A 12,624-nucleotide genomic window follows, 5' to 3' on the forward strand; every position below is an offset into this window, starting at 1 on the left:
ACATCACTGAAGAATTTTCCTAAGTTGTCTACGTCTTTTTAAGTAGAATAGCTCTAAAGAAGTTATATCTAAGTCATACGTGTGAAATAACTTAGCCTTTAATTTATATTATATTCATAGGATAATTTACCTTGAATATATTCTTAATCCAGGTTGTTGCTTTTTGTAAACTCCTAAGTAGATATCTTCATGGTCACTGAAAACCACATAAGCATTAATTAACCATAAGAAATAGTTACTAAGTAGATTACTTTTTGCCTTTTAGATTTAGCTTATGTAAAGTCTACATAGAATGTTCCTAAATACTTTTAGCCTATTTGATATTTCATTGATGCAGGCCATCATTTTATAAATTTAATATAGCATTTTTTATTCACTTAGAGAATAGTAATTGAGCACTTAATATGAACTTACTATGCTAAAAGTTAAGGGCACAATATTAAACATGGTGAAATAGTCTGTATCTTTATTGAGATTATAATCATGATATGAGATCAATAATTAAGCAAGTGCTGTGATAGGGGAGTACAGTATTCTACAGGAGCACGTAGGAGGGACACAATCTAAACTGGTGAGTCTGGAAAGGCCAGCTAAAAAAGCGAGAAGCGTTTTTTTCTTTCAGCACTTAAAAAATGTCATTCTAGTTTCTTCTGGTATCCATTGTTTCCAGTGAGAAATCAACCATTTTTATTGTTGTTCCCTCTGTCTTTTCTATTTGGCAGACATTAAGATTTTCTCATTATCTTTGGTTTTCAGCAATTTGACTGTGATGTGCTTACATGTGATTTTCTTTGTATATATTCTGCTGGGGATTTTCAGGACTTTTTGGATCTGAAGATTGATATCTTTCATTAATTTTGGAAAATTTTTAGGCATTATATTTTCTAAAAATTTTTTTAACCTATTTTCTCTTTTCTGGAGATCCAATTACATGTATATTAGACCTCTTGACTTTGTTCCACAAATCGTTGAGGCTCTGTTTTTTAAAAATCTTTTTTTCCTTCTCTACTTCAGTTTAGATAATTTATATTGATTGTATCTTCAGTTTCACCGATCTTTTACCCCTGGTTTGTCCAGGGATTTTTAGGCATTTCAGGTATTATATTCCTCTGTTCTATAATTTCAAGTATTTTTTTGAAATTTCCATTTCTTTGCTGGATTTCTCCTCTCTGCCAATTTGTTTATATTTTTTCACAGTCTTAAACTATTTATACAATTATTTATAATTATTCCAACATATGGCCTCTATGGGTCTGCTTCTACTGAATGTTTTTTTTTTTTTGATTAAAGCTGTTATTTTCCTGCTTTTTTACAAGTCTTATTATTTTTTTATCTTTGCTGGACATTATGAATGCTATGATACAGGGACTCTGGGTTATATTATGTATTTCTCTAGAGAGTGTTGTGTGCTTTGTTCTGACAGACAATTAACCTACTGATGGATCACTTTAGTTTTGCTGAGGCTTGGAATTAGACTTTGTTAGGGCGGGCCTATTTTGGTTTTTCTTCTAGTCCTCATGCCCAAAGAATGGCCTTTCTGGGTCTCAACTGAATGCCTAGGGTTTTCACCAATGTCTCTCTACTCTGTCTGGTTCAGAAATCTAATGTCTTTCCAGCACTGTACTACCTATGAAATTTCTGTTCACTCTCAATGCTCTGCGTGAGTCTTGTGGAATCTTGCTCTGTCTGTGTGCAGTTTTGGATTTGGCCAGGAACTTCGAGGGAACAGCTGTGCAGATTTCTGGGACACCTTTCTTTGTGGCTCTTTCCTCTGTGTACTCTGCCTTGCAAATTCCAGACACATTAGAATCTGTTTCCTCTGCCTGGCAAAACTTCAACTCTCTGCTTGGGTTCCATTTTCCTACATAGCAGTTTTGGAGATTTCCGTTAGGCAGAGAAACAGCGGAATGTGGGACCCACCTTATATATTTATCTTCTTTTAGGAATGGCAGTCCTGTGCTGTCTACTAACTAATGCCTAAAAACAGTTATTTCATATGACTTGTCCATTTTTATATTTTTATGTCCGTTTTATAATTATTGATGGTGGGAGGGTAATTCCAATAGCAGACAACTCTGTCATAACTGGAAAAGGCCATTGATACTGCATTTTGTGAGGAACTATAATAAGGTCACTGTTTCAGACATGGAGTTCAAGATAAGAGTTCAAGAAATGGGACTGGAGGAGTTCTCATGAGCCAGATCACAGACGCACTGACATGGTTAGAGATGCACTTCAGAAAAATCCCTAGGCTCTAGTGGTGAGGTAAACGATAAACGAGAGATCAGACTGGAGCCCAAGAGACCAACTAGGAGGTCATTGTAGAAATTGTGGATTAAAAGTATGTACGGTAGAGACAGTTGGGATAGAGAGGAGACAAGTTGAGGGATATTGAGGAGATATAATTGACAAAACTTTGCTTTACAAAGCTTTGATTAGAAGTGGAAGCTCAGGGACCAGAGAATCAGGATTTCCTAGTTGAGCAAATGAGTGATGCCACTGATATTACTGAGATAATAAAACACGAGGTGGGACAGATTCAGATGGGCAGAGGAGGAAGGAATATGATAACTTAATTTTTTTCTTTTTTGTTGAGTTGTTGAAGTATTTGAAATAAAATCCCAAACATTATTTTCATTCCACCTCTACACACCTTAACATACATCTCTAAAAATATGGTCATTTTCTCATAAAACTATTACCACCTCTGAAGAAATTACCAATGATTCTTTTTTACCATCCAATAGTCCATATTAAAATATTGCTGATTATCATAAAGACATCTCTTTGACAGTGTATTTCTTGGAATCAGAATCCAAAAATGGTCCACACATGGCATGTTGTGGTTAACTCTTAAATATCTTCTAATTCTGAGTGGTTTTCCACACCATTGATTTGCTCTCCTGTAGGATGTTCTACAATCTAGATCTGTCTGTTTCCTCGTGGTGCTTTCTAACTTCTTCCTCTATGTCCTGAATTTCCTACAACTGAAAATGAGCATTAACGGCTTCTAATAAGAGTAATTTCTTACTAGTTTTGTATGTCACACTGAACACATCAGAGCACACAATGTCTGGCCATCCCATTTGTGGTAAAGCTAAAATCAATGACTAGTTTCTGGCATTATCAGCCTGGTTCCTTGGACATGCTGAGTTTGTACTTCCAGTGCGAGAGTAAACAGAGTGAGAGAGAATAGGACATAGGCCAGAGGACCAAGAAACATAAATATTAGAGAGGTGGTCAGAGGGCAAGAAGCCCACAAAGGAAACTGAGAGGGAGAATTGTAGGAGGCAAGTATCGCTGAGCTTTCAAGTAAGACAGAGACTGAAACGTGTCTGTTGGTTTTAGGAATAATTGACGGTTAATGACTTGTAGTGAGAGCAGTTTTAATGGATGGGTTAAGACACAAGTCAGATTGCCATGGACTGGGTGTCAGTAGGGCTGGGAAGTGGAGGATGTGAAACGTAAATGACACTTTCAAGAGTTGGCCACAGGAAAAAGGAAAGAGAGGCACAACATGAGTGTAGGAAGTGTTGTTAATTATATTGCTGTTGCTTTAATGGGGAGACATATTCATGTTGAGGTGAGTATTTAGGAGCCATAAGAGGTTATTATTAATAAAGTGGAAAGTTCCAAAAATGTTACTGGCTGGAAGTTCTTTCTGCTTTGTTCATTAATTTCACTCCCCAGATATACTTTTCTAATCTTACACCATATTCTTTTTGGGAGTTGACCTGGTTTAGGAGCCACAGATTTTGAAATGTTATGGAATTTCTTTAAAGAGCTGCTGTTAGATGTAGGTGTTAGAAAGATTTTTGTCAGATTTTACATACGTGTTGTACTATATAATTGGACCCACGTGCATCATTTATGTGCCATTTTAATTTATGTTAACCCTGTGTGTCAAAAAAAAGATTTTGATAATTATAATATTATTATGGGATTCTCTTTGGATTCCACTCTGAAGGTGTTTTTATAATGTATTTGGGCGTAGCAGATATAATTAATCATGAATACCATATGATTCCATTTATTTATTTATTTATTTAACATCTTTATTGGAGTATAATTGCTTTACAATGGTGTGTTAGTTTCTGCTTTATAACAAAGTGAATCAGCTATACATATACATATATCCCCATATCTCCTCTCTCTTGCTTCTCCCTTCCACCCTCCCTATCCCACCCCTTTAGGAGGTCAAAAAGCACTGAGCTGATCTCCCTGTGCTATGTGCATGCTTCCCACTAGCTATCTATTTTACATTTGGTAGTGTATATATTTCCATGCCACTCTCTCACTTCGTCCCAGCTTATCCTTCCCCCTCCCCGTGTCTTCAAGTCCAGTCTCTACCTCTGTGTCTTTATTCCTGTCCTGCCCCTAGGTTCTTCAGAACCATTTTTTTTTCTTTTTTAGATTCCATATATATGTGTTAGCATACGGTATTTCTTTTTCTCTTTCTGACTTACTTCACTCTGTATGACAGATCTAGGTCTATCCACCTCAATACAAAAAACTCAATGCCGTTTCTTTTTATGGCTGAGTAATATTCCATTGTATGTATGTGCCACATCTTCTTTATCCATTCGTCTGTTGATGGACACTTAGGTTGCTTCCATGTCCTGGCTATTGTAAATAGAGCTGCAATGAACATTGTGGTACATGACTCTTGTTGAATTATGGTTTTCTCAGGGTATATGCCCAGTAGTGGGATTGCTGGGTCATATGGTAGTTCTGTTTTTAGTTTTTTAAGGAACCTCCATACTGTTCTCCATAGTGGCTGTAGCAATTTACATTTCCACGAACAGTGCAACAGGGCACCCTTTTCTCCACACCCTCTCTAGCATTTATTGTTTGTAGATTTTTTTGATGATGGCCATTCTGACAGGTGTGAGGTGATACCTCACTGAAGTTTTGATTTGCATTTCTCTAATGATTAGTGATGTTGAGTATCCTTTCATGTGTTTGTTCGCAATTTGTATATCTTCTTTGGAGAAATGCCTATTTAGGTCTTCTGCCCATTTTTGGATTCGGTTGTTCGGTTTTTTTGATATTGAGCTGCATGAGCTGCTTGTAAATTGTGGAGATTAATCTTTTGTCAGTTGCTTCATTTGCAAATATTTTCTCTCATTCTGAGTGTTGTCTTTTCGTCTTGTTTATGTTTTCCTTTGCTGTGCGAAAGCTTTTAAGTTTCATTAGGTCCCATTTGTTTTTTTTTTGTCTTTATTTCCATTTCTCTAGTAGATGGGTCAAAAAGGATCTTGCTGTGATTTATGTCAAAGAGTGTTCCGCCTATGTTTTCCTCTAAGAGTTTGATAGTGTCTGGCCTTACATTTAGGTCTTTAATCCATTTTGAGTTTACTTTTGTGTATGGTGTTAGGGAGTATTCTAATTTCATTCTTTTACATGTAGCTGTCCAGTTTTCCCAGCACCACTTATTGAAGAGGCCATCTTTTCTCCATTGTATATTCTTGTCTCCTTTATCAAAAATAAGGTGACCATACGTGCGTGGGTTTATCTCTGGGCTTTCTATCCTGTTCCATTGATCTAAATTTCTGTTTTTGTGCCAGTACCATACTGTCCTGATTACTGTAGCCTTGTAGTATAGTCTGAAGTCAGGGAGCCTGATTCCTCCAGCTCTGTTTTTCTGTCTCAAGATTGCTTTGGCTATTCGGGGTCTTTTGTGTTTCCATACAAATTGTGAAATTTTTTGTTCTAGTTCTGTGAAAAATGCCATTGGTAGTTTGGTAGAGATTGCATTGAATCTGTAGATTGCTTTGGGTAGTATCGTTATTTTCACACTGTTGATTCTTCCAATCCAAGTACATGGTAATTCTCTCCATCTGTTTGTATCATCTTTAATTTCTTTCATCAGTGTCTTATAGTTTTCTGCATACAGGTCTTTTGTCTCCTTAGGTAGGTTTATTCCAAGGTATTTTATTCTTTTTGTTGCAATGGTAAATGGGAGTGTTTCCTTAATTTCTCTTTCAGATTTGTCATCATTAGTGTATAGGTATGCAAGAGATTTCTTTGCATTAATTTTGTATCCTGCTGCTTTACCAAATTCATTGATTAGCTCTAGTAGTTTTCTGGTGGCATCTTTAGGATTCTTTATGTATAGTATCATGCCATCTGCAAACAGGGACAGCTTTAAGTCTTCTTTTCAAATTTGGATTCCTTTTATTTCTTTTTCTTCTCTGATTGCTGTGGCTAAAACTTCCAAAACTATGTTGAATAATAGTGGTGAGAGTGGACAACCTTGTTTTGTTCCTGATCTTAGAGGAAATTGATTCCTTTCATATAGCATTTTTGAAATGACAAAATTTTTGAAATGGAGTACAGATTATACTGATTCCCAGGGATTGAGGAAGGAGGGGAGGATGGAAAGGGGGTGAGTGAGATTATAAAAAGGCATGATGAGGGATCCTTGGAGTTATTTTGTATCTTGACTGTGGCTGTGAACACCTGAACCTACACAGGTGATATAATTGTATATACCTTCACACACACAAACAGACACACACATGAGTGCTAGTAAAAGTGGGGAAATCTGCCTGAGATGGATAGGTCAGCTCTATCAATGTCAGTATGCTAGCTTTGCAAAATGTTACATTGGGGAAAACTGAGCAGAGCATGCAAGAGATCTGTCTGTGTTATTCTTACAACTGCATGTGAATCTATAATTATCCTAATAAAAATTCCAATTAAAAAATGAATCATGAACCCCATGCTTGCTGTCACCTCCTCTCCTTTTCCCAGGTTACAATGCCCCATATCTCTCAGTGTACAGTGAAAATGCAGTGGATATCATTGATGTGAACTCCATGGAATGGATCCAAACCATCCCCCTCAAGAAGGTGATTTGACATTGAGATCATGTGACTGATGAATTACTGACTGAAAATGGAAACTCAATTGTGCCTTTGCTGGACTTACTAATGTGTACTTGGTGATTTGAAGGCTTAGCTAAGAGTGAAAATAACCACCAAAACCCACATGGGTTAATTTTTTTACTAGTACAAGAGCTATTTTGTGATATTTAGTTGCACTATATAAGGTAGGATTATCATGATATAAATAAATGTACTATTTATTTATATAGATAATATAATATGAATATTTATATCATACATTATAGATGTTACTTCCCACATTCAGTTTAGTTACTTGTGTTTATTACTAATTTTCACTTAGTATAATTTTGCATACTGTGAAGGAAAATTTTACTGGCAAAAAAAAAAAAAAAAAAGGAAAAGTATATAGCCAAAGCTGTTTTTAGGATTCTCAATTAGATTCTCACAGATTCATAATAAAATAAAAATTTTGTATCTTTACTACAAATAATTTAAAATTTACATAAAATTTAGAAGTAAAAACCTCTATTTTGTTAAAAGACCACTGAAGATTTAAGAATGATTAAATTCTGGCATATGTGGAGTATACGTAGCAGGAGCCACCAAAAAGCAGTTTATACAGGAAAGGATGAAGGAAGTATTTACAATTATATGTGAGATTTTGCCTCACTTTAAACAATATAAGCAATGGGAAAAGCTTTTGTAAGGACGGTCCCACTATATAAAATATTAAAATACACTTTTCCAGCATTCTAAACGTGAACCAGTCACATTTACTGTTTGATAAAATGAATTCACAAGGCAGATGAATCTTCTCAGGATAATTTTTTAGTTACTAATAATGTTTTAAAAGTTAATATAAAAATTAAATATATTGCTATTTAAGTTAGTAATGTTCAGATTTCTTTAATCTATGATATTCATGTTTCTGAAATTTTATCAATATGAGTTTGTAACACCATTTATTTTCTTTAATTGATGTTTTGGGGGTCTTTTTTTTTGAGACTACATTATTCTGAGGGGGGAGTTTAAGTAGAATATATTTATTCTTAATTCTTTATATGTAAGCAAATAGTCATAACTTAATTTTAAAAAAGTATTCATTGAAATGGTAATCTTGCTTTTTTATTATTTTAGGTTCAACCCTTGAATAGTGAAGGATTCCTAAATATTTTGCTTTTGGAGACAATTAGATTAATATATTTCAAAAATAAGAAGACAAGTAAGAAATGACTTCTTCTTAGTAGAAGTAATTCTAAGAGACCATGTCTCTAACTGACTGCCCAAGGTCACAGAGCTAGTGAGTGGAGAGGGTCTGATTTGGACACCTGTGCCCCTTACACACAGTCCTGGGATGCGCTCCCGGCAAAGTGGTTCTCCTTCATCCTCGCATAGCAGTAGAGATAAAAGCATTTACTTGTGGCACACTCCAGCTATTTTTAAGCAGGACTGATGGTTGGACATAAGCACCTGGAAACACTAATCTACCATTTGAATGCTCACTGTGAAAATTCATTCACTTCCCAGCAGGCTCTGCGTCCAGATGTGCTCCAAGCTGCAGTGCACACGGGGGAAGCAGACGCGGCCCACCCCACCGCCCTGCTCCAACTTCTCCCACCTACATTTTAGACTCTAGCAGATTTAGAGTGTGAGAAAAGCCACAGGGATTCATTTATCTTTCTTTCTTATTTTATTTATAGGATGGAATACTTAATGTAGCAGAGAATTATTTTGCTGGGGCTGCTAAAATGTGCCACAGGGTTGGACAGCTTAAACCACAGAAATGTATTGTCTCACAGTCCTAGAGGCCAGAAGTCCGAGATCAGGATGTCGGTGACTTGCTGGCAATCTGTGTGTTCCTTGGCTTTTAGATACATCACCCCTGATCTCGGCTTTCATCTTCATGTGGCATATCCCCTGTGCATGTCTGTGTCCAAATTTCCTCTTTTTATAAGGACACAATCAGATTAGGGCCCACCCCAATGATTTCATCTTAACTTGATGATCTGCGAAGATCTTAATTCCAAATAAGGTCACATTCACATGCTCTGGGGGGGTTAGTATGACAACATCTTTTGCGGGGACACAATTTAATCTATAAGAAGCTCTCTTATTTTCTTTTTGTAGTCCAAGACACTTTTGAGTGTTTCTGGGTGACATTTTGTTGACTTCTAGATATTAAGAACTTAAACAGAGTAAGTCTTAAGTCTAAAGAGGGGTGCATCTTTCCCCAAGATCAGAAGAGGCAGCAAGTAGAGAATGACTTTTACCTCCAGGAGAGAAGAAGTGGGGTCTCCTTACCCCACCTCAACACCTCTTCCTCCAGCAGTGGAACTCAGAAATGCTTTGCTCAGTTACAATTATTGTAATTGTTTTCATTTACAGAATGACTGGCCCTTTATGCTTGCCCCTGAAGCATAACAGACCGTTTTGATACCCTTTAGCCACAAAAATCTGATAGGAGAAAAACATAGCATAGAAATGTGAGGGCAAATCAAAGTGGAAAGACACCAACATGATTGACCTCTCCTTCCAGTGAAATGATGTCATTTCATAGATAAGAGTCACAATAAATTCATTTTTAAGTGTTGCTTACACTGAACATTAAATTCTGTTCATTAATACTCTGCTTCTATTCTTGAGAAATTTGCCATATTCATCCATTTTTAACTTTAAAAAATCAGAGCAGTGTGATATTTGTGCAGTTAATGAACAGTTGTGAAATTAACATGAGAAACTGGGTGGGAGGCCTCTTAACAGTTTAAAGAATGACATTGCTTTTTTTGTTTTAAAATACATATAGATGGAGATGAGCTGGTGTTTCCAGAAACATCAGATAATCAACAGAAGCAAATGGTCCGACACCACAGCAGCAAGCATCGTTATTCCTTCCGGGTTCCCAGAGGGAAAGGGATCCTAGTGAAGGGGCTCTGATGACCACCCTCTCACGTGTGGTCCAGAGGGACCACTTGAGGACCATGTGATATTTGATGTAATTCGGAAGAAAAAGAAATAAATCTGTGAAACTCAGGTGGAGACATCTGTTTGCAGCAGTGTTATGTTTATTTTTCTGTGCAGCTTTAAAGAAAACATTGATGTGGTGAGTATGAATGGAAGCATAATACGTGGATACATTTCTCTGTGAATGTGGAATAACTGAAATTCGGTACTTAAGCCTCCACATAATGCAAATATAGAACACACGTGTATACACACCATAATGTATGTCACTGAGGCATTTTGCGAAGGAATAAAGAGTACTGAGCTGCATGTGGATTGATTACTCTCTGACTCTGGAGATGCCTTCCTTTGACTTTAAAAGAACATTCATTCTCTTATTGCCTATTACTTGGTGGTAATTTCTGTAACTGAATAAGTGGGAAAATAAGCTGATCTTCTTTGGATTACAAATAAAAACTTTTCTAGAGCAGTGCTGTTTCTTTTAAAGGAGCCGTAATTATATGAAAAATATATAATAGGACAGAGCTTCTTTGATGTCTGTGGCTGTTAAATGCCATGTGATTTGTACCAAAAACTTTAAGATACTTAATTTTTAAAAGTATCTGGGAAGCACAGAATAACTGAATATTCTCTCCATTCACCAAATTTGTAATTGGATATACCTATCATTTGCCCTTGAAAAAGTCACCAGTACAATTTTGTCTTTGTCTTTTAAAGTTGATTGCAGTAGCATCTCTGTTGATTAATACCTAAAGTAATAATTTTTAATAAAGTAGTACTTTTGAAAATGAGGCTGAAGATCTTCTGATTTCAAACATGAGAATTCATGAAGCATTCACCTAAATTGACTGTTTCCTTTTTAAAAAAATTTTTTTCATCTTTATTGGAGTTTAATTGCTTTACAATGTTGTGTTAGTTTCTGCTGCACAACAAAGTGAATCAGCTATATGTATACATATATCCCCATATCCCCTCTCTCTTGCGTCTCCCTCCCACCCTCCCTATCCCACCCCTCTAGGTCACCACAAAGCATCGAGCAGATCTCCCTGTGCTATGCAACAGCTTCCCACTAGCCATCCATTTTATATTTGGTAGTGTATATATGTCAATGCTACTCTCTCACTTTGTCCCAGCTTCCCCTTCCCCCCACCTCAAGTCTGTTCTCTAAATCTGCGTCTTTATTCCTGTCCTGCCCCTAGGTTCTTCAAAACCGTTTTTTTAGATTCCATATATGTGTGTTAGCATACTGTATTTGTTTTTCTCTTTCTGACTTACTTTACTCTGTATGACAGATCTAAGTCTGTCCACCTCATTACAAATAACTCAATTTTGTTCCTTTCTACGGCTGAGTAATATTCCATTGTAACTATGTGCCACATCTTCTTTATCCATTCATCTGTCGATGGACGCTTAGGTTGTTTCCATGTCCTGGCTATTATAAAGAGTGCTGCAGTGAACATTGTGGTACATGACTCTTTTTGAATTATGGTTTTCTCAGGGTATATGCCCAGAAGTGGGATTGCTGGGTCATATGGTAGTTCTATTTTTAGTTTTTTAAGGAACCTCCATACTGTTCTCCATAGTGAATGTATCAATTTACATTCCCACCAACAGTGCAGAGGGTTCCCTTTTCTCCACACCTTCTCCAGCACTTATTGTTTGTAGATTTTTTTTGATGATGGCCATTCCGACTGGTGTGAAGTGATACCTCATTGGGGTCTTGATTTGCATTTCTCTAATAATTAGTGATGCTGAGCATCTTTTCATGTGTTTGTTCACAATCTGTATGTCTTTTTGAGAAAGAAAAACAGAGCTGGAGGAATCAGGCTCCCTGACTTCAGACTATACTACAAAGCTACAGTAATCAAGACAGTATGGTACTGACACAAAAACAGAAATATAGATCAATGGAACAGGATGGGAAGACCAGAGATAAACTCGCATACATATAGTCACCTTATCTTTGACAAAGGAGGCAAGAATATACAATGGAGAAAAGACAGCCTCTTCAATAAGTGGTGCTGGGAAAACTGGACAGCTATATGTAAAAGAATGAAATTAGAACACTCACTAACACCATATACAAAAATAAACTCAAAATGGATTAAAGACCTAAATGAAAGGCCAGACACTATAAAACTCTTAGAGGAAAACATAGGCAGAACACTCTATGACATAAATCACAGCAAGATCCTTTTTGACCCACCTCCTAGAGTAATGGAAATCAAAACAAACGAATGGGACCTAATGAAACTTAAAAGCTTTTGCACAACAAAGGAAGCCATAAACAAGACAAAAAGACAATGCTCAGAATGGGAGAAAATATTTGCAAATGAAGCAACTGACAAAGGATTAATCTCCAAAATTATATAAGCAGCTCATGAAGCTCAATATCAAAAAAAAAAAAACAAACAAACCAATCCAAAAATGGGTGGAAGACCTAAATAGACATTTCTCCAATGACTATCTTCTGTTCTTTCCCTTTTCCACCATTAGAGAAGAAGTGGTGCTGGAGACAGCCCCACCTGAGACTGGCCTGTTCTCATGCCCAAGGACTGAAAAATGCACTAGTTTCCAGACATGTATTTTATGGTGAGGTATTTTTATGTATGCAATAACTAGTCTGGTTGCTTCTGAATTTTTTTCTATGAAAAATTCCTGGTTTCATCTTTACTAAAAATATTAACATTAATAATTCAAATCTGTTTAATGTCTTATCTGTTGGAAAGTATTTTATTTTGAGAGATTTCTGTGACAGAGACAGCCAATTGGGGTTTTATTTTAATAGTAAATTCATAATCATGTCTTAAAG

General features: G+C 36.3%; 1 protein-coding gene across 1 annotated transcript in view; it reads left to right on the plus strand.

Annotated features, from left to right (window-relative positions):
* The window catches only part of LOC103016617 (serine/threonine-protein kinase MRCK alpha-like), a gene marked incomplete at its 5' end in the record, with an annotated part of 52,296 nt that extends 41,723 nt beyond the window's left edge, over positions 1 to 10,573 (plus strand). The window contains 3 exons of the mRNA XM_057539299.1: positions 6,757 to 6,854; positions 7,989 to 8,073; positions 9,655 to 10,573. Coding sequence (XP_057395282.1) covers positions 6,757 to 6,854; positions 7,989 to 8,073; positions 9,655 to 9,785 — 314 coding nt within the window. The remainder of the gene's footprint in view (positions 1 to 6,756; positions 6,855 to 7,988; positions 8,074 to 9,654) is intronic.
* Positions 10,574 to 12,624: the final 2,051 nt, after the last annotated feature.

This window comes from Balaenoptera acutorostrata (genome assembly GCF_949987535.1).
Source record: "Balaenoptera acutorostrata chromosome 6 unlocalized genomic scaffold, mBalAcu1.1 SUPER_6_unloc_5, whole genome shotgun sequence".
Lineage (NCBI taxonomy): Eukaryota > Metazoa > Chordata > Mammalia > Artiodactyla > Balaenopteridae > Balaenoptera > Balaenoptera acutorostrata.